Raw genomic sequence first — 21,778 nt, forward strand, 5'->3', positions numbered from 1 at the left:
ACTTGATCCTGTCCTAAAATCCAGCCATCTCCGGGATGAGATGCAGTGTCTGTCTGACAAATGCAGTAACAGTTTAGGATGGAAAAAGGGAAATAATCTGCACTTCAGATGACATGGGTAACTTATGGTTGGCAGAAGGTTCTGTGTAGTTACCTCAGCTGGACTTTTTAGCCAGGACCCCAAAGCAAATGTTTATTCTTGCTAAAAGTACCCTGGCATCTGTAGAGAGCAAGAGTGATTAGGAGCTTGTTTAAAGCTTGATGCAGCAGCCTTTTGCTAAGGCATTTGGGTGGAGTCGGGGAAAGGGGTGAGGAAGAAAAGGCACTGGAGAGCTGTGGGGTGGGGTGCCAGTGACTTGCAGGGAGGTGGGAGGATACAAAGGCAGGGAGCAAGGCAGCCACTGACCCAGGAATTCCCGCTATTTCTGCTCAAGGAGGAACTGCTTTCTGACGAAGGAGGAGGGGGACTCAGGCCATGTCTACATCTAAAATTTTGCAGCGCTGGTTGTTACAGCTGTATTAGTACAGCTGTATAGGGCCAGCGCTGCAGAGTGGCCACACTTACAGCAACCAGCGCTGCAAGTGGTGTTAGATGTGGCCACACTGCAGCGCTGTTGGGCGGCTTCAAGGGGGGTTCCGGGACCGAGAGAGCAAACCGGGAAAGGAAACCAGCTTCGCCGCGGTTTGCTCTCTCGGTCCCGGAGCCAGCCAGCAAACCGCAGGGAAGGAGACCTGCTTGCTCGGGGTTCCGGGACCGAGAGAGCAAACCGGGAACGCCGCGGTTTGCTCTCTCGGTCCCGGAGCCAGCCAGCAAACCGCGGGGAAGGAGACCTGCTTGCTCGGGGTTCCGGGACCGAGAGAGCAAACCGCGGCGAAGCTGGTTTCCTTTCCCGGTTTGCTCTCTCGGTCCCGGAACCCCGAGCAAGCAGGTCTCCTTCCCCGCGGTTTGCTGGCTGGCTCCGGGACCGAGAGAGCAAACCGCGGCGTTCCCGGTTTGCTCTCTCGGTCCCGGAACCCCGAGCAAGCAGGTCTCCTTCCCTGCGGTTTGCTGGCTGGCTCCGGGACCGAGAGAGCAAACCGGGAAAGGAAACCAGCTTGATTACCAGAGGCTTCCTCCTTCCACGGAGGTCAAGAAAAGCGCTGGTGAGTGTCTACATTGCATTACCAGCGCTGGATCACCAGCGCTGGATCCTCTACACCCGAGACAAAACGGGAGTACGGCCAGCGCTGCAAACAGGGAGTTGCAGCGCTGGTGATGCCCTGCAGATGTGGACACTCTCAAAGTTGCAGCGCTGTAACTCCCTCACCAGCGCTGCAACTTTCTGATGTAGACAAGCCCTCAGACAGAACCAGTGTCTCACGCCACTGCCCAGTTCTCCAGATCAACTGTACCTCCCAACCCCCAAAGGATGCAGAGAGTACAGTAGAACCTCAGAATTACGAGCACCAGAGTTACGAACTGACCTCCATTCCTGAGGTGTTCGTAACTCTGAGGTTTTACTGTACCTGTCTTTGACAGCCATTTCATGTATTCGTCGAAGGACTGCTCAAGGTTGTGTTTTGAAAATGTGACACTTTGGCAAAGCTCTAACTGAAGCACTACTGGTTTGCCACAAATAGTGTTTGTAGGATCCCTGGGATGAGCAAGGGATTGCCAAAGACACCCCTGCTGTCTGGGAGCTTGGGAGTTTCAAAAAAGCAGAGCCAGCCCCTAAGGGTGGAGAAGTTGGGCAAAGGGACCCTTTCACGCCCCTCCCCTACACTTCTGAGTCTGTCCCCTACACACACCAGCTCTCACCCACGTGTCACTCCTCACAAAGACTCGTCTATGCGGTCTTCTATGGAACAGGGGTGCCCAGTGGCCATTCCTCCTCCACTCAGCTTCTGGGGATGCCCAGATGGGCCACCCCTCCCATCTTTGTGCTTTAGGGAGTCACTGCTTTCCCCAAATGAGAGTGAACATCTTTGTATGCTGGGCCCCAGGCAGGCCTTCAGATGAGAGGGCTTCTCTTTAAGGGAGGCTCTTGCCATATTTGCAAATCTGCAAAAAGGGAATTCCTGGGTCTAGGAGGCAGGTCTCAGTACAGATCCTCCCTCACTGTCTATGGCAAAACCCTCCATCATGGGGAATTGATGCCTTTAGGGGGCAGGTTCCTCTAGTATAGAAGGCAGGGCCAGCGCTCAGCAGACTCATTGTGGCTGCCCTCTGGCCCCAATGGGGGCCTGTTCCTGGCTCAGCTCTGCACCCCTCTCTGTAGAACCCAAATCAACTTCCAATCACTCTTTAATTACACTAGACCCCCCGCTTTAGCTGAGCTTCCATTATCCGGCTCTCTGTATTAACGGAACCACCAGCGCGCACACAGGATCAGTACAAAGCATTAAAACACAGCCCACGTCTTTATTGACGGCGCGCATGAACTGTTACTACTAGTAGAGTATGATGCCAGGTTTTTTTAAGATGCAGAAATGATAAACTCAGGCAACTCCCAAATATACAGGATGGCTGCGGTTGCAACTTAAAATGATCATTTCTGCATTTTTAAAAACGGGTACTCTGAACTAGAAGTAATGGTTTGTGTACACTGTAAATAAAGGATGGTATATTTTAATGCTTTTCCGGAGGGGTCAGCTAGTTTAAAAACAACTCCACATCTTAAAATAACGGATAGATAACTCTTTGCCCATTTTCTAGTTTATCCAGTTTTTTGATTACCCAATCTGGCCTTGGTGCCCATGAGATCAGATAAACGGGGTCCTGCTGTGTTGGATTTTGAAGCTGTTTCTGTGTGTTAAGTTACTAATGACAGTTTTAAGTGGATTAAAGCTCTGAATAAAAATAGTGGACTATTTTTGGGTGGGCTGTATCCTTGGAACCACTTCATCTAGTGGTTCCCAAAACTTTCACCGCTAACTCTATATCTGAACTAGAATAGCGTGGTGCATTGCTTCTTATAACGGAGCTGCAGTAGTAAAAGGGTGTAGGAATGTTGCCTTTGCCTGGGATATTACTCCCCACTTTCCATGAATGCCAGAATTTGTCTTTAAAAACATAAAAGAGGAATTAAAAATTAACTGCATCTATTGCAAAACCCTTGTGAGGAGGTTTGAAGACCTTCAAGATTTGCTAATACACTATATCTAGAAAAGCCGATGGCTAAATCACTATATTCGTCTGATTGCGGAGTTACATAAATTGTCTTTGCTGACAGTAGGAGTTTGCGGTGTAGCTAGAGGCTACAAGCCCCTAACTCCTCTTCCCCCAGTCCGGGTTAAAACCAGGAAAAGTTTTCAAATAGTGGCAATTTTAAGATGCTAAATCACTGGAAATATGTAACAGCAGTGAGTGAGTTCTCTGCTGGACATATTAATTTTGAAGGGACATATTAATTTCCAAGGACTTCAAGTAATCAAGCCCGTAACCCTGTTCAGGGAGGGAGGGAAGGAAAATGTGTGTGTGGCTGCTTTCTAGGAAAATGTAGCAGGAGTTTTCTCTGTGCTTAGCTAACTCAGGGTATGGCTACACTTGACATTTCAAAGCACGTGGCAGCGCTTTGAAGTGTGAGTGTAGTCGGAGCGCCAGCGCTGGGAGAGAGCTCTCCCAGCGCTGCACGTAAACCACATCCCTTACGGGTGTAGCTTGCAGCGCTGATTACACTGAGTCTTTACAGCGCTGTATCTTGCAGCGCTCCGGGGGGGGGGGGTTTCACACCCCTGAGCGCGAAAGTTGCAGCGCTGTAAAGCGCCAGTGTAGCCATGGCCTCAGTAGGATGTAAAATCTTTCTTGGAGAGAGCTTGCTTCCTGACTCGGATGTCATTGGTTCAAGTTAAATAGGTGCTAATGAAAACAGAACGGTTTTAATCAGTTGGACAAACTCCTTTCCCTCTTCAATTGTTTAGGTTCCCCTTGTTTGTTACCTGAGCGATGGTGGTGTCATTAATTTCCCATGGAGTCTTGAGGGAAACTGGGCCAGTTAGACTTAAATTCTAATGCAGAAAATAAGGAACAAAACCAACATTATTTTCTGACTATCTTTATACAACCTTAAGAGGCAAAACAGGATGTGAACACCATTTGATGTTGCAGTTGATCTTGAATGATTTGAGATGTGCAGTAGTGACAGGAAGCTTTGGAGGTGTACCCCAATTCCTTCATTTTCTGCGGCTTTCTGTGCTTGGGAAAGAATGCGTGGGATTACGGAATCCTAATGAAAGGAGCTGGAGAGCTCAGTGGAGTAGGAATGGGCTACACAGGCCCTTCCCTCTAGACCCCAGTTTAAATCTCGCACAGGCGTCTCGCGTCTGAAAGGTGTAGTTTTCTGGTGGCCTGTGTATAAAGATGGGTGTTCAGGCAAGTTCCCAGGGGGTCTATCAGACATGGCATTCGCTGGTCCTGTCACTCACCATCTCAGCAGAGGCTGAAGACTGAATGGGGCATGGAGACTGAACTCTACTTCACCCACAAAGCAATGGCTCGGTCTCAGGGTTAAGCACATGAGTGTGGGAGCCAGCGTGGGGACGCTTGTGCTCCTGCTACCTTGCTGTACCTGTTCCGTGGAGAGCAGCTGCTAGTCTTCCAGGTTGTCAATTCAGCACTCAAATATGTGCCAATCAATCAGGAAAAAAAAGAAACTGTCTCTCTGGGGCACTGTTTTTCTGTACCCTCATCCAGAGAGAGCATCCTCAGAGTTCAGCTAAAGCTTACGAGGAAACCGAGCTCAGAAAATGTGATCAGAAGAGAGAATGTCCAGAGGGGGAAAGCATGAGACAAATGGAGCAGCAATAGTTAGAGTGGCCCAACAGCTGAGCCATGTGTCAGGGAGGGAATAGAGGGGGAGTGGTAAGGTGGATGCAAGTCTGTCTGTCTGTCCTTCTGAATCTCTGCCTCACTCATCTGTGGTACTGGAGCACTGTGGGACCATGGAGAGCCCAGAAAGGCAAGTGGGAAAATGAGGTTGATTAAAAAATAAATGGAGGGGTACAAAGTATGGAGCAGCAGTGGGATGGAGCCTCTGCTTTGTTTCTGCGGTAGTGCCAGGGTAGGCAGTGGCTTCCTTGACAATCAGCTGCCTTCCCCTCCTGCTGAGTCAGTCATGTAAGTAACTGGGAAAAACAGATGAGGGACTGACTAGCCTGGTGCTTTGTGCTCACCACTGTGGATGGAGGCTGGCTACAGTCAGGATTCCAGAGGGGTGGCATTTGCCACTCTGTTGCACTCCTGAATCTAACCCTTTGTTTAAAAAAAAAAGTTGCTAGCGCTGATAGTTGCAAAGAAAACCTTGTGAACTAAGTGTCATCTTGTGCAGTTCTGTCTTCCTGAGTCTGCAGTCAGCCTGAAACAATAGTTCTGAGATGTGAATTCTATGTTAAGTAGAACACACTGAATGCATGGAGATGGTATAACGTTGAAACACGTCAGGTGGGATACTCTATTGCTCATTCAGTTTCATATATAATTAAAAACCTACTTGAAAGTTGGTGCTCCTGTCCATGAGCTGTATATGGGGAAATGGTGCTCCAAACAACTGCACCATTTCAGTTCCCTCTCTCAGGGCCGGAACGTAGAAACAAAGATCCAGAGCAAAGCAACCTAACACACAGTGCTCTACAGGTTCCTATCCCTTTCCCCAAGGCCTTCTCAGCACTCCTAGCTAGCTAGGAGGTCCAGCCCTGCCCACAGTCTCTCATAAGAAGCAGGACACCTTACATGCAAGTTCCTTTAGGGCTTATGGGTAGAAACTGGCATATGACCTACAACTTTAAATGATCCATGGCACCCAAAGGTGCAGTGCCTGATTACACCTACAAGTTGAACAATATAGATGTAGTGCTGCAGGTGTAGAATGTACCTTCTGTGTAGCAGTGGGCAGACTGTCCTCTCCAGCCTCTTTCTTCTTAGACCAGCAGGGGGCAGAGAGTGGGGGACTTAACAGTGCTCAGACCTTTGGACCCAACGAAGGAGCACTGGCCAAGGGGTGTCCGTATTCTGTCCTACCTGCAGCTATAAAGATGGGGGCTGTGTCAAAGGACTTTCACATAACGGAAACAGAGAATCCACAGGTCTCTGGCATAGATACAAAGGAGCGATCCACCCCCAATACCAAAAAAGTCAAAGCTAAATTTCTAAACCTAGCCCCCAGTTTTGGTTTGTTCAGTTTGAGGTGCCCAATTTAAGATAAGCTGGGACTGATTTTGAGACGTGTCCAGCACCTGCAGTTCCCACTGACTTGACTTGACATTTTGGTTGCTGACCACCTCAACATGGCATCCAGAATCAGCAGCCACTTTTTAATCTGGCCTAAAACATCAGCGTTCTTTAAAGCGAAGGATCAATGCTGTCTGCCCCCAGCCAGAGCACAATTGAGGGGTGGGATACTAATGGACCTGAGTCCCCACCTGCAGTACTCTCTGCTATTCCTGTCCTGGGTTTCCAGGCTGCTCTGCTGGTGTATGCCGTTTCTCACTCACAACACCCCCTGTACAGAAATGGAAAATCCATTTGTCACAGGGGAGTGGCCTCTGTAAATACCTTGCAAGTGGGTGGGGCCTAAAGAAAACTTATACTCCACTGAAGTTCACTAATTTTTTTTTTTTTAATCTAGCCCCCTCTGTGGTTGTGACAGTAACCTTCCAAATGTGGCCTGAAGCCATGAAGCTAGACACATTCAGACTGGAAATAATTTTTTAACAGTGGGAGTACATTTTTAATACTGAGGGCAATTAATCGTTGGAATGATTCATCAGGGCTTGTGATTCTCTGTCACTGGCCATTTTTAAATCGCGTTGGGCTGTTCTGATAAGATCTGCTCAATTTCAAGCAGGAATTAATTCAGGAATGTCTTATGGCCTGTGTTATGCAGGAGATCAGACAAGGTGATTGCAGTGATCCCTTCTGGCCTTAGAATCTAAGATGTCTTTCTGAGTCTGTGAAGGAGAGGGCTGCAGAGAGGACCCCGGTACTTACTCCTTATAGGTTTGACAAGACCAGTAAATTTCTGTGCTGCTATTCAGGATCTATGGACAACATTGATGCTTCCAGAAATATATGTCAATTTCATGCTGCTGCTGGTTGGCAAATCTAGCATTAGTTGTGAGTAGGAGTTATTCGAGGGGAAGTAGAATCCAAAAAGAAATAAAAATTGAGGGTTGGGGAGGGGTAGAGTAGAATATATCTTCCCCATTCCACTCCTTACAATAGCCATGAGCTGAGGGAGTAGCAGAGAGCTGCTTCCAGTAGCTAGAGGGGCCAGAATTTCCAGTTGATCAGATACCCACTGGCCAGAGGCTGATATGAAAGACGGAACCCCCAACCAGGATTGGAGGGCAGCACTCTTCCACAGCTGATGGGATGTAGCAAAGATGGTGGGGCTGGATCTGTAACCATGGCGCTGCCCCAGGCAGGTCAGTTACACTTACCCTTCACGTATATCTCTGGCTGGTACAGAAACATTTTCAAGCCCTGCACTAGTTCTCAGGGTTTTGGCATATGGGAGCTCCTTAGTCTTATGCCAGGTAACTTGATTTAAACCCATTGATCTGCCTGGACAGTTCCAGTCACTAGAGCAGATCTTCCCTAGAACACTGACAAGATGCACAGGGTTCAGCAGAAATAGGTTGAGAAGGTTAAGAGCTCTGATGGAGAAATCAGAAATTGCTTCGCGTGGAGTCCACTGTACTTTACGTGATCCAGCGTGGCAGACGCTCAGTGAGGGTGGCCAGAAGCTGCACATGGAACTGAAGGGGAGGGTCACTGCTGATATATCTGCCCTGCTGAGGGAGACTAGTGCCCTGGCCATGGTCTCAGCCCCTGAGTGAAGTCCATCTCACGTGCTTGATTGCAGCCAACAAAAGCAACATTGATGTCAGGCCTATTAATAGACTTTGTTTGGGGAGAGAGTGACCGACAAATGGGAAGTTTTCAAAGCCGCCAGTTTGGGATTGCAGGGCTAACTCCCTCAGGGTGCAGTAGTTTAGTTCACCCATTTAATCAGCAAGCAGGAAACCTTGATTTAAATCCTCTATTTTAATCTTTTTTTAGTTGTTTTCCTGAAGAATGGTTGATTCTCATTGTTTGGCAGCCGTTAAAACATATCAGTTGGCAATTAAGTATAGCCTTTACTCTAAATTTGGTGCTTCTTTTTGCTAACTAGGTGGATACACTAAATCTATCCATATTTAAGTAATAGCATAGCTTAACACATTTATTCAGACTCTTAATTTTTACATTTGTTTATGGTAGGAATTGGTGAATGATGCATTTATTTAATAGGTGATACTTTTTTTTATTCATGATTTGCATCAAGCTGTACTTAGATGGAAATTGGAATTCAATTGAAAATGCAGAAAACTAGCACTTTAAAATTGTTTTCAGTAGTTCAGCAAAACTACCTTAAATATGCTGGATGCATATCAAAACATGTTTTGTATTTATAACTAACTGATTTATTAAACGAAGTATTAGTGAACTGAACAGAAAGTTTCTGGTCATCGTGTCTTTCAGCCTTAGAACTAGTAGATCTCATCCTCTTGCACCTCATTTTATTCTTAAAACTTGGAAGAGGAAAACAAGCTTTCCTGCTGTTTCAGCTCTATTGGTTTCTTAACTATGAACAAACTAGTAATTGAACTGAACTAGTTGAATAAGCTAAAATGAAGAAGATATTCTCTCTGCATCTGCAGAAGAAGTTACTGCTGTCAAAAGCTGATTTAGCACTTCAACAAACTCTGGTTTCAGGGGCGTACCCAGTGACTTCCACTAGTTGAGTGGTTTGATGTCCTTTAGAACTTCAGCAGAAAATGCATACTACTTGCATGTTTTTTATTTAAACTATTTGAATAGATTATAATTTTAGGTCTTAACTTAGGTTGTAATAGTTTCAAATAGGTTTTTTTTTAATTGTATTTGGGTTGTTTTTTTTTTTGTGTTGCTGGAAACATAACAAGTAGTCATGATTTAATTATAGGAAGATCTTGAATTTTTATAGACCCTTTCAACCCAGTTGGAGCCCTAAAGCCAGGGGTTAGGCTGGAGGAAAATAGATGAGGACGTTCTCCCACAATTCCCCCACTTGTGATGCCAAAATCAATGGCCATTCACAGTAGATCAGGTTCTGAAGATCTGCACTTCTCCTTTTTGTGCTTTAAGCAAAAGTGAAACAGTCTAACAGTGGTTGCATCTGAATATTCTTCCTTAGCTTCAGAGTTAATAGCTTATTGAGCTGAAGTACTATGTCCAGTTCTGGGTGTCATACGTTAAGAAAGATGTGGACAAATTGGAGACAGTCTTGAGGAGAGCAGCAAAAATCATAAAAGATTTAGAAAACTTGACCTGTGAGGAAAGGTTAAAAAAAACTGGGCATGTTTAGTCTCGAGAAAAGAAAATTGAGGGGCGACCAGTTTACAAATATGTTAAGGGCTGTTATAAAGCAGACTGCGATCAATTGTTCTCCATGTCCACTGAAGTTAGGACAAGAAATAATACATTTAATTTGCAGTAAGAGAAATTTAGATTAAATAGTAGAGAAACTTTCTAACTCTAAGAGGACTTACGCTCTGGAACAGGCTTCCAAGGGAGGTTATAGAATCCCCGTCACTTTTTTAAGAAAGGTTAGACACACACTTTTTGGGGTGGGCTGGGTTTACCTGGTTCTGCCTCAGCACACGGGGTGGGACTTGACCTCTCAAGGTCCCTTTCAGCCTGACATTTCTATGATTCTATGAATAGCTCGCACTACAGCTGCAAACCAGTGCATATTGGCAGTAATGGCCCTGGCCTGTTATGAGTGGCATTCCCCATGTGGGCCCATCCCACTCCCAGCCGCTGGGCAGGATCTGTTCTATGTAGGATACCTGGTTCTGACTTGCTGTGATTTTGCTGCTGGCATTGGTCACACACCCCAGGACATGGCTAAAGGGGGTAGAATATTTGGGACATGTTATAGGACAGTCCTTGCAGAACATCTTGGCTAGGATTTAAGTTAAGTCTTGTTCCACCGCCATCTGCCCAGTGTCATCAGGCTGGGAAGTTTAGATGCTTTGTGCTGACCTGAGGGTTTGCAGGTCCCCAGCCCTGTGATATGGCTGACTCAGTGTGGTTTGTTCCTTGCAGTCGGGGCAGTTCAATGAAGACATGATCCCAACGGTGGGCTTCAACATGAGGAAGATCACCAAGGGAAACGTCACCATAAAGGTAAGACTCAGGCAGCTCTTCTGCAGTGGCTGTTGGATGGGGAGACGGGATGGGGAAAATCTAGAGATTCGCAAGCTCTTGTGCAGCAGATTATTGGGGTGTAAATAATACTGACTAATGTTTCAGTCAGGAGACTTAAAAGTAGACCTGCCTCCACACTAGTTCAGTCTGGAAGGTTTTAGATTGCTGCAGCTCCCCTAAAGCTGTGTCAGGTATATTGGGATGCAAGTTATTCCAGGCTCCTGCAGTAAAGGGCTACTGTCCAGGCTGCAGTAACGTGGGATTTCCTGATGGCATTCATCCTGCTCTTGGTATTTCCCCAGGCTAGCATGGGCCGGTAACTTTGTCCATGACAGAGGCTGGACAGGTATTTGCTGAGAAGGGAAGGGAGAAGCTGTGGGTCCTGGAAGGAGGAGCCCATTGGAGCTGTGGAACTGCAGTCCATGATTCATAGCATTTGTGTCTCAGCAATCAGACAAATAGCATGCTCTTTACCCCTCCACTCCTCCAGATGCACCTGGATGGAAAATCAGAAATCTTGAGTGAGTTAGCACTTCCCATCACTATGAATATTCTGTGCCTTTGGTTGCTGCTCATGGGTTTTGAGGACAAAATGTGCTCCTCGAAACATGTGAACTCTTCAGTGAGGGGGAAATTCCTCCATCATCCTAGCATGGTGAACACAGAAAGAACCCCACCAGGCTCCCTGGGACACTGGGCCTTAGACCCTAGCCCTTGCAGGAAGTAGCTGTGAGTGGACAGAACATTCTGGGTAATTGCATATAAATGAACAAAGCTCTGCACCCAGCTATGCTTATGAATTCCACAAACCTGCCGCCATGGAGCAAGGTGACGCCTTGTGTTGGGCTCATCAATGGGGAGAAGGGGTAAGAGTTTGAGTAGCGGCGTGCAAAATCCATTTCAGCTGGGCTCCAAGATCCACTTCTGCTTTTTGATATTCCTTCTTCTGTGGTCCATGTGCTTCCTGACTCTGCCTCTCTCTCCCACAGCTCTGGGACATCGGTGGTCAGCCTCGTTTCCGTAGCATGTGGGAGCGATACTGCCGTGGAGTCAGTGCCATTGTGTAAGTACCCCCCAGCTGTGCTCACACTCCATCGCAGACGTTCCAGGGCTGCTGAGTTCTGGAGAGCCTTTAATACAGCATGGGAAAGTATTAGAGGGTAGGCTCTCAAACAGTGTCTCTTGGTTGAGGGTTGGCAGGACCTTTGGGGCTGTATCCAGTGGGTTTTGTGCTTGCCTAGGTTGAACAATTTGCTAATCCTAGGGTGCAGAGATCCTCTGCTGGGAATCAGGTCCTTAGCACTGAATTCGCTCTTCCCAGCAGCTTGCCCAGTGCAGCCGGAGCCCTGGGAAGGTCTGTTGCTGTGCTTTAGTACCCGGCATCAGGTGTAAGAGGTTCTCCTCCTGGGGATAGGAAGGCCTGTGAATGTATCTGCGTAGTGCAGGAATCCCAGTGTTCTGGTGGTTTCCCAGTCTCCCCAACCCACCATGGACTGGTGCCCTAAGTAGTAGAATTACTCTTGGGCGTGATGTTGTCCAGGATAACCGGCTCTTGTGCTCCTGACTGAAGATCAGTTGTCCTTTGCTGATGCTACTAGATCTTTTTGTTCCTGAGGTGCTAGTCGCTCATTTGAAGGGGGCCTGGTGAAGGTGGACCGACTAGCCTTGGGTGGCTCAGCTCATTCTGTAGGGTGGTCCCAGGGGATAGCTATAGGCAGCTGCTTTTCCTTCCCAAGGCCTCTTATACTGCTTGGCAAATTCTGTATTTATGAGAAGCAGCAGCCTTCAATTGATCTTCGTTCACAGTTGTAAACAAATTCTCTTTGCCTGAGTCTACCCCCCTTTTGTGGTCCTGCTTGTGAACGTTTTGGGGCTTGAGTTTACTGGTAGCAATGTCTGTGGAAACAGCAGGCCTAGTAGACTACTCATGGTGAGCGCTCCTGAAAAATGAGGTGCATGTGTCCAGTCAAAGCAGCACAGATGTTTCATATCAAATCCATGCAAACTGTACACCAGCAAGCCACAAACAAGAGTTATTCAGATTGTAACACATGCTGTTGAGAATCTCAATCCACATAAAATGTCTGTAAGCAGAAGGAGGTGCTCATTAAATGCAAGGACATCATTATTTGCCCAACTCAAGTCCCCTAATCTCACCACGTTCAGTATCCTCATTTACGTGTGGCTGCTCGGAAGAGTTTGGTGACATGAGCTACGGTGTCATAAATATGCCGATGACATTCAGCATCATCTCCTTTTATCAGACAGGGACGGAATAGACTCTTTGTTCTTCTGCCTGGCCGAGACTGAGGCCTGGATGAAAGCCAGAGTTTAGCGGATTTAGACTCAGTCCAGATAAGGCAGAGGTGATACTGACTGGCACAGAGAAGCACCTGGAGGATCTGAGGAAATTTATAGTTTTTCCTTTAACTGAGAGTGTCTTGTTAGTTGTTTGGCTTGCAGTCTCCAGGTCTAACCAGACACCGGTCTGCAGCTGGAGCCAGAAATGCCCTCTGTCACTGACGTCTGCCATTCCCGTTCTGATAGAACCTGCATCTATCATCAGTGCATTGCTGCTTCTATGCTGGATTACTGTCACATGTGCTGTCTGGGACTGACATCGAAGGCCACTCAGACACCACCCTTCCTGTGCTCTGCAACCCTAGCTGGGTTTTCGCAAGAACGGGGCAGTTCTTTGTCCCGTTGGTGACGCTCCCAGATGCCTGAGAGGGGGGGATCTCCGTAGCAGGCTCTCCCTCTGGAGATATGACTGAGCCCAGCCTGACCACATTTAGAACTTGATATCTTTCATTTCTCTGTCTCCCGGCTGTAGAGTCTCTGGCAGTCAGCCCACTGCCTGGGCTTCCCCACCTCTGTCAGCTATCTGGATGGGGTTATGGAGCACAATGTATGCTGCTTTTCTGGGAAAAAGCATGGTGAAGTGCCCCCAGCCACCAGGGTGTTAAGTGCTGCAGAAAAGCTTATAAGAATTAAAAGAGCAAGAGCCGCTTTCTATAGGGCACCCAAAAGCAGTGCGCTGTTCCTGCACCCACTGACTTTTCAGCTATACTGATGCATGGTGTGTCTGATGCTGCTGCACATGGTAAACTAAGGGTATGTCTGTGCTCCTGCTGTGCCCCTGTAGCAGGGATCCTTCCTACCTTGGTGGAAGGGGTTTTTCCATTGATATAGTTAATTCACTTCTCTGAAAGGCTGTGGCTGGTTGCATGGAATAATCTTCCATCAACCCTAGCCATGTCTACACCGGGGGTTAGGGTGACGTAACTGCGGCGCTCAAGGCACAAAACGTTTCACAGCCCTGTGCACCATTGTTCGGGTGATCTAATTGGTAAGTATAGGCAAGGCTGAGGTTTCCTCTATAGCAGAAGGCGCTGGGTGAGTCGAAGTTATTTCTATGTCCATGAGGACTCCTGGCTCTCAGCGGAGGAAGGATTAATGACTGGCTTTACAGTCCTGAGGGATGGATGTGGATTGGCCCCCATAAGGACCCATCGGCGCTTTCCCAAAGGGTGCCAAGAGCCCAGAGGTGCCAAGGGAAGGGTGTGGGTCACTGACATGCGGTGAGTACCAGGGGGGTAATCTGAAGTGCTTCAGAGAGAGAGCAGCAACTCCAATCTACTTCATAGCGTAGATTTATACTGACCAGTCAGAAAGCTGGCCCAGTGGAGAGTAGCAGCTCTCCAAAGAGGCCTGAGTACTTGGTAATGGAGAGAGGTGGTAGGGACTCTGGTTGTTTCGTGCTCCTCAGGCGGGATTCATTCGATCTTCTTCTTCCAGTGGCCTAGGCTCACTGATAATGTCTTTCCCCATTCCAGGTACATGGTGGATGCTGCAGACCAGGAGAAGATCGAGGCCTCAAAGAACGAACTTCACAACCTGCTTGACAAGCCGCAGCTCCAGGGCATCCCTGTAAGCACTCTCCAATCCTGGGACAGAGGGAGACAGTGGGGAGCAGACAGATTTCATAGGCTGGTTCCCAGTCGTTAGGGTGGGCGGTCTCTGGTTGCTTGGTCACACATGCTGCAGAGCAGGTTCTGTGATAGCATCTCACTCATTTGTCTGTAGAAATAGCCTTGTGAGGTAATGCTCTCCAGGCTGGGGCTGGGCTGGAAGGTGACTTCTTTGGAAAGTTTGAGGAAGATCATGACCAACTTCCCATAACCCTACAAGGCCATTAAACCCCCTGCCTCCCATTGGTGGGCCCACTGGATGCTCAGAAGTTGCTGGACTGGAGGCAATGAGTGTAGATAATGATCTGTCCATGGCCCATTGAGTGGGGATTATAAGTGATTGATTGACACACCCGCTGAGCATGCTCAAGAGGGAGAGCTGCCGTTCGAATGCAAGTCTTGTTTGTGACTTCGCAGTCAGGTTTTTGACTGGAAAGTAGGGCTCAGGCTCAGAGGTGCTGCTGGGGCAGTTTGCAAGATGCTAATTGTAATGTCTTTACCCTGAGATGGGGATTGATGCTTCAGAAATGCAGAGGGGGTGCAGCTCCATGCAGCACATAAAGCACATGATCTCAGTCCAAAAACCGCCATAGCAACTCCTCCACCCCAGCATATCCTGGGAGAGGAGCACTTAGGCAGCTGGCTTTCACTGGCTGCAAGGAATTCCCCGGGAGGCGGGGAGGTTTTCATTCCTTCACACCAACGAATTTTCTGTTAAAACTATAGTTAGGTTGTCAGACTCTCCGTCCCTCCCCCGACCTGGGCACAGTCAAAACTGGCTTGGTGTGGCTCTGGGACTGGAACTGAGAATGCTGACACTGTCTTTTTCACCCTACAGGTTCTAGTGCTTGGGAACAAGCGAGATCTCGCTGGTGCCTTGGATGAGAAAGAGCTTATTGAGAAGATGTAAGTACCGCTCACTGCCTCCCCTTTCGGCGGCAGACGTTGCCCGTCTGTCTCCGGCTGCATGTGCCTCTCAACAAAGGCTGGGGTGGGACTGTAACAGAGTTTGCTTAGCTGTTGCTTTGGGGACCCTGAGTCTGTGTGTATTGCTGAGTAGGATTCTCAGGGATCTGATCCAGGTGACTGCTAAGGGAGTAACAAAGGTGTCTGGTGCTTGGGATTGCAGGAGCTTCTCCCGGGGTGCTGGAGAGGCCTTCCCAGAGCAATAGCGGAAAGGGCTCTCCCACCATGGAGGGCAGCAAGCATTGCTCCCCAAAATGCCCCTATCCCTCCCCATGCCCCCAACCCTATAGCTTCTCTGCCCCACTCCCTAAAGATGTTCCCCCTTCACCAGCTCCCACCCCTAACAACATGGCCATTGGCTAGGGGACGGGGGCTGCTGTAACCCTCTCTAGCATGTGCAGAGCCCTGATCCCTTCCTGCTAGCTCACTGCTGGGGAGTTGCTCTGCGATGGCTTGTCAGTAGGAGGCACTATTGTGAAAAGGAGCACGAGTTTCCAGCTCCGCCCAGGGATGCTTCTGCAATCCAGCAGTGCAAGGTGCTGCCCGCTTACATGGGTCAGGGCTTGGAAGCCTTTTGGGCAGAGGAGGTTTGTTCATCTCTACGATCTCTTCATGGTAACAGAGCTGTGCCGAGGCTCCCCAGCCTGGGTCCTGCTGTGAAGCCATCGCATCCCATTTGTGACACTCCAGGCATTGTGGCAGGCTGTGCAGTCAGTCCCAAGCAAAGGCTCGTGCTGCGGGGGCTGGGAGGGGGGAGCTGGCAGTCCAGGCAGTGACCAGCGAGGCAGCTGGTTTGGGGAAACGTCCTAGGTATTCTGCTTTGCCCCCCTGCAGTAACTTTTTCGCTGTTACACGAGTATCTACACTTCTCTGTGCACCACAGACCTGGGGAGGCCTTGTTACACAGTGCCAGGAGCTGAAAAGGAGAGCTGAGGGTCCTGGGTTCTGTCCTGTCTCTGCCCCACACTCGCTGTGTGACCTTGGGCAGGGCCTCAGCTGTAGAATGGGGCTAATCTCCAGTCTGTGTGGAGCTGACCTACCCTTGGCTGAAAATTGCTATGTCAGAGCGAAGATGGTCATTTTGCTTGAGCTTTTCTCAGCCTCGGCCACATGGTGGCGCCAGAGACGCATCTTGACTCTTATTGCAGTCCAAGGGTCCTCTACACTGCACAGTTAACCTGGGTGATTGACATCTGGGTCTGAGCCCCCAGGTTAGCCTGGCAAAGCCCTACCCACTTCACTGTGTCTGCACTCCCCCGTGCTGAGCCACTCGAGGCTTACTTCCCAGTCCATTGCAGGAGGCGTGGGATGGGCCCTGGTGGAGGTCACACAGCACATAAGTGGTTTTTGCCTGAGTCCTCACTGCAAAATAGGCAGGTTTCAGCTCGAGGTAAAGCACAGCCTGGGCTCTAACCCTGCCCCCCAACCTGGTCAGCTAGCCTGGGCTTAAGGCATCTGCAAATCCAGATCCGAGGCGTTTGTGTGAATGAGGTGTGTTGTGTAGTGGTGGGGGTAAGAGCCTGAGTTAACTGCAGTGAAGATATACCCTTAGACTCCTGCAGCCCGAGTGGTAGGAGAGCGTTTCCACAGGCTCCCACCTTGGGACACAGCACGGCCAAGGAGCTCTTTGCAAATGGCCGACAAAGTCCTTCAAAGGCTCTGCCGCTCTGTCAGGGCTGGAGCCAGGGCTGTGGCACGCAGCCCTCCTGTGCCCACTGCTGGGGTAGTAATACTTAAGCATTTGATAATGGTGGGTCACTCTTGTCCCCTTTCCAGTGGGGAAGCTAAGGCAGAGAGGGGATGTGCTGGCTGAGTCTAGCTTGGTGCCGTCAGTAGGGCCCTGATTCTTGTCTCCTGTATGGTTGTGGAACAAGCTGTAAAAGCTGCTGGGTAATACACAGCCTGCCCTATGGGCTCATGGTTGGGGGCCTTGTTCCATTTGTCAAGAGCCTTTTATTTTCGGTTCTTTCGTTGTGGCAAGACTCTTGACCAGCCCCATCCTGAGCCAGCAGCACTAGAAGGTTATAGCAGGGGCCTCCGAGGGAGAGTGGGGTGACCCCTAACAGGAGGGATGCTGCTCCCCCTGAGCCCTTGACCCAGGCCAACTGGAGCAGCTGGAGTCTGCACTGAGCAGTCTGCGCTCTCACGGCTCCATCTCTCCCGCAGGAACCTGTCTGCCATCCAAGATCGAGAGATTTGTTGCTATTCCATCTCCTGCAAAGAAAAGGACAACATTGGTGAGTGCTAGGCCGTGGTCTGCAGGGAGTCGGAGGGAGGGGACAAGCTGGGCTTAGTTTCAGGTTGTGCAGTGAATTCAGCCCCTGGTATTCTGTCTCCTAAGCCCATTAGGTTCCTGACTAGGCAAATGGGGCAGAAGTGTCATTTCTCAGCTGTTCATGGCCTACACTCCCCATCCCAAAGGCAGGTGTGGGCAGTGCCCAAGGAGCTGTGCCCAAGGTTTCCAGGCTGTGAGGGACACTGCCAGAGAGTAGTGGTTGAAATGCAGCAGTGAACAGCTGTGTTAGTGAAGTTGCCAGTCTCTGAGCTCCCAGGGAGACCCTGCTGACCCCTTCCCCTGAGCCCCACACTGGAGGGGGTGGTGGAGGGGCTCCCCGCCCTTTGCGGGCGGTAACTCCGTGTGTTGCCTTTGCAGACATCACCCTACAGTGGCTTATTCAGCACTCAAAGTCCAGGAGAAGCTGAGAGCCCTGGGACCGCGCCTCGGAGCGGGGAAGATGCCATTGTCCAAGTCTCCCTCTCTCTGTCCCCTGCTCTGTCCCTCTCTCTCCATCTCTCTCTCTCTCTCTCTAGATGGGTATTTTTAGGGGACCCCAGGCTCTGTTCCTGCTGAGACGGAGCTCCTGTTTTTATTGTAAAGAAGCTGTCGGACTCCTCTCTCTCCCCCTCTCGTTTTGGCACTGTTCTGTTGTGGTCGATGTGTATACAGTATATATATATATATGTATATATATATATTTTAATTTAAGCAATGACGCTGTTACTAACTGGGCCCTGTGACTTATAGAAGTGCTGGAGGTGGTTGAGCCTCCAAGGCAGTATTGGGAGGGTGGTGTGGGAGCTGAGCGGCTCGGCTGGGCCATTCCATGCTGAACGCAGGCTCCCATAGGGGCGTCCCTCCAGCCCTGAGGCCCTTGGGCCCTCTGGTATCTTCACTAGGTCTGGTTTCCCCTCCTCCCCGCCCCCGCCCTCCAAGCCTCTGGAGCTCCTGCTGCCCCATACCCACCCCCGCTCTCCAAGCTGCATGTGGGCAGGGCAATTGGGGGTGTTAGAGGCCAGCAGTCTTGACCAGGCTGTGGGGAGTCAGTGCTGTGCCTGTCTGCAGAGCCACCCCTCCTGCCCCTTGACCTCTGCCCTTTCCTCAGGCACTCAGCCTTGCGGTCCCATGCTCAGGCAGGGATTGGGCACTGGCTGGGAGGGGCAGGGGCAGGGGCAACTCCCTCCCTCCCTCTCCTCTCCCCTTTCTGCAACTCAGGCCCCAAAGTTTCCACAAGTGACTCACTCCTGCCTGCTCCCCTGGCTGTGGAGGAAGGTGGGGGCACTCTGCCATTCCCCCAGGTTGCTTTGGGGGTTCTCCAGCTCCTTAGAAGCTCTCTAGGTGGGACAAGCTGTGCGGCATGGGGGTGAGCTGGTACCTGCGGGCCAGCGACCAGCGCCTGGGGAATGCTCTCTGTGCCCAGAGCTGTGGAGGGAGCTGTGGCACTTGCTGATCCAGGTCCTGCCTAGGCCTGTGCAGAGGGCTGGTGTGCAGCACACACTCACTCACCTGCTCTCTCGTGACCTGTGCCATTGTCTCTGCTGTGGGGCCAGGCCCCCCTTTGCTTAGGGAAGGGATCATCGCTGTTGCAATTGCTGTAGAACTGAAGCCAAGGACAAAGCTCTAGGGAAGGCCACTCCCCCCCTCCAAACGCTCCAGAGTCCAGGAGCAGGGTGGGTTCCCCTCCACTGCAGCCTAGAACAGGAGTGTCTGCCCCAGTTCATGTGCTTGCCTCATACCCAGGAGATCAGGGGCTCAGGCTCTGGGGAGCCAGAGATAGGAAAACCCCTTCCAGCCTCGTCCATTTCCGTGGGCCCAGAGTGGGATTGTGCCCTGCAGAGGGGCTCTCCAAGCTGGCTGGCTGTGTCAGACTGCTGCCCCCCACCTCTGTCCCAGCCCCAGAGGGGGCACAGCCAGGAGTGCTGTGCAGGGGCATGTCGAGGGGGTGTTGGCCTCTTTCCCAGTACGCAGGGGCCAGAGGAAAGGCCTGTTTCAGTGGAACAGCAGGGCTGATGGGCTGTGTGTGATGTCAAGGTGGAATTCCTTGCCCTCTGCAGCCCAGGCTCCAAGCAGGTCTCCTCTCTGGCCGTGGCAGGGAGGAGAAGTGTCAGCCAGGCTTGGAAGGAGGGGAAAGGAGCCCCCGTTTGCTTCAGCCCATGTGACTTCCGGCTTGTGCTGGAGCCTGCTCTCCTTGCACTGGAGATGGCCCGGAGCAGACTAGGGGTAAAGTGATGGGATCCTAGGAAGGGCTATGAGCCTGCTGCTGTGCCCCAGCCTGCCTCTTTCTGCCTGAGGGCAGCTGCCTCTAACACAGGCGCAGCCGCGTCCTGCCCTGGCCTGTGTGTCAGCTCAGGGGCAGCTGAGAGTCCTAGGCTCCCTCCCCAGATCCCCATCTGCACAGAGCCGGTCCCAGGTGGGGGGGTCCAGCCTGCTTTGTTCTCCTCTCTTCTCATTTTCGCAGAATTGCACAAGGAGCCATTTCCATGGTTTATTTAATGGATTGTAAAGTGGTGTCATTATTCCTTTTTTAGGAGAGATTTTTTTGGCTCATATTGACCTTCTCTGGTGGGAAATGATTCTTGTAACTGTACCATTTTTTTTTGGCCTCCTAATCATAATAAATTAACATTTTTGTGTTGCGGGGGTGTTTGCTGTGGTCTCATTTCCTCTCCTCATCTCCCCAGCCCGGCAGTGGTCTTAGCACATGGTCCAGCTGCCAGGGCCGACTCACTGCCTTGCCCAAGAGAGCCCCTGTTTATTGCCTGAGGGCGAGAGCAGCTGGGGCTTTCACAGCTGGGGGGTGTCATTCTGAGCAGTCCCCTCTTCCCCCCATATACCCCACTAGACTTAACCCCTTCAGGGCCATAACTACATTAGCAGCTGAAGCATCAGTTGTGCAGCAGTGTCAGCTCTTCCTGCTGGGGTAGAGATGACAGAGAAGGTGGGAGGGAAGTGATGTCTCCCAGTGCCTCATGTCCTTGGCCCTCAAGGTGGAGTTGGAGGGTGGTAGCGCAGCGCTCCCCCTCCCCCCCAAACGCTGCTCCACGCCATCCTTCTCAGGCTCCCCTGTTCTCACTGCATGGTGCTCAGCCTGTGACGGTGGCTGTCGATGCTGCAGGCACAAACCTTGGTCTTTGTGCCTGGGAGAGGGCATTTAGCTGGGCAGAAGCTTTAGCTGGCTCCTTCTGGGGCAGTGACACAAAGCCCTCAGCTTACGGCAGCTCCCTTTCCTTAGCTTTGTTGACAGGGGGCTGTGCCATGCTATGGGTCTGGGCTGTGGTGAGTGGAACACCTCTACCTCCAGCTCCCTCCCCCTGCTCTGCTCTGCTCGCCCTCCAGCACACAGGACAACTCCTTGCCCTTTGCAGATTTCTGAGGGCCCAACACTTGCTTTGCACGGTGTCCTGCCTGTCTGTTCTGGGTAAGCCCTACTGGCCGGGCCGGGCCTGACCCCTAGTGGTGGGAGCGAGATATGCGTCTTCAAAAGCAGCCTTGCTGCCAGCCAACCAGCTCTGGGCTGTGTGTGCCCTTGTGCTCCCCCTCCCCCCCTGCTCCTTTTCCTGGGCTTCTGCCCTTTCTGGGCCTGATTCAGAGGCTCTGAGTAAGTGTTGGCAAGGTGCCCAGTGCCCATCAGTGCAGTGAAGGCACCTCCTGGGGCGCAGGGAGGAGCAGAGCACTACCAGCCACTCCAGCAAGTCTCGGGGGATGCTGAATGCAGCACTCCAGCCCCAGCCAGCACTAGGGGAAGCTTTTCCCACAGTTGAAAGGTGCAGTGTGCTGCTCTCTCTGTACATGCCCAGTGCCCACCCATGCCCTTGTGTACCTGACTCTCCGCATGACAGCAGGGCATCCTGCCCTTGCCCTGTTGCACACCTGGAATTTCAGCAGCAGGTGTTGGCCTGGGGGGCAGATCACCAGAGCGGGAGCTGCCCTGAGCTATGAGGGTGCGGAGCCAACATGGCCCTAGCCTGCTTGGCTGGAAATGTTTCTGCCACAGACTCCACTCCACAGCATTTGCCTCCTTCCACTTGGCCAGGGCCTGGCGCAGCCTCATGCCCCCCACTCACATGTGGCTCATGGCCTAGGCCCTGGGCTGGCTGCCAGCAATAAAAGAGCCGGATGGTTTGCTGACAGACGCTCTCCAAAGGCAAACATGCCCCATCCTACCTGGTGACCAGAACAAGGAATCTCCCCTTGCTGCTAATGTGTGGGAGGGGGTAGTTTTTGGCAGGGGATGGGGGGTGGAGTTCTATAGGTTCTTGGGCATTTGCGTGCAGAGGGGTTGGTGTTAAGACTGTGCCATGGAGCGAGACCCTCTGATGAGGCAAGACTAGGGACCCTTCCTGCTATGGCAGAG

The 21,778-nt window shown here is 50.8% G+C and overlaps 1 protein-coding gene across 1 annotated transcript in view; it reads left to right on the plus strand.

The window, feature by feature from the left end:
* Window positions 1-20,060, plus strand: part of ARL8A (ADP ribosylation factor like GTPase 8A) — a 37,000-nt gene extending 16,940 nt beyond the window's left edge. Inside the window, exons 2-7 of the mRNA XM_030561170.1 lie at window positions 10,108-10,188; window positions 11,199-11,272; window positions 14,046-14,139; window positions 15,019-15,086; window positions 17,313-17,383; window positions 17,800-20,060. Coding sequence (XP_030417030.1) covers window positions 10,108-10,188; window positions 11,199-11,272; window positions 14,046-14,139; window positions 15,019-15,086; window positions 17,313-17,383; window positions 17,800-17,849 — 438 coding nt within the window. The 3' untranslated portion in view covers window positions 17,850-20,060. The remainder of the gene's footprint in view (window positions 1-10,107; window positions 10,189-11,198; window positions 11,273-14,045; window positions 14,140-15,018; window positions 15,087-17,312; window positions 17,384-17,799) is intronic.
* The last annotated feature ends 1,718 nt before the right edge of the window (window positions 20,061-21,778 follow it).

The sequence above is a fragment of the Gopherus evgoodei genome, chromosome 4 (assembly GCF_007399415.2).
Source record: "Gopherus evgoodei ecotype Sinaloan lineage chromosome 4, rGopEvg1_v1.p, whole genome shotgun sequence".
Taxonomy (NCBI): Eukaryota; Metazoa; Chordata; order Testudines; family Testudinidae; genus Gopherus; species Gopherus evgoodei.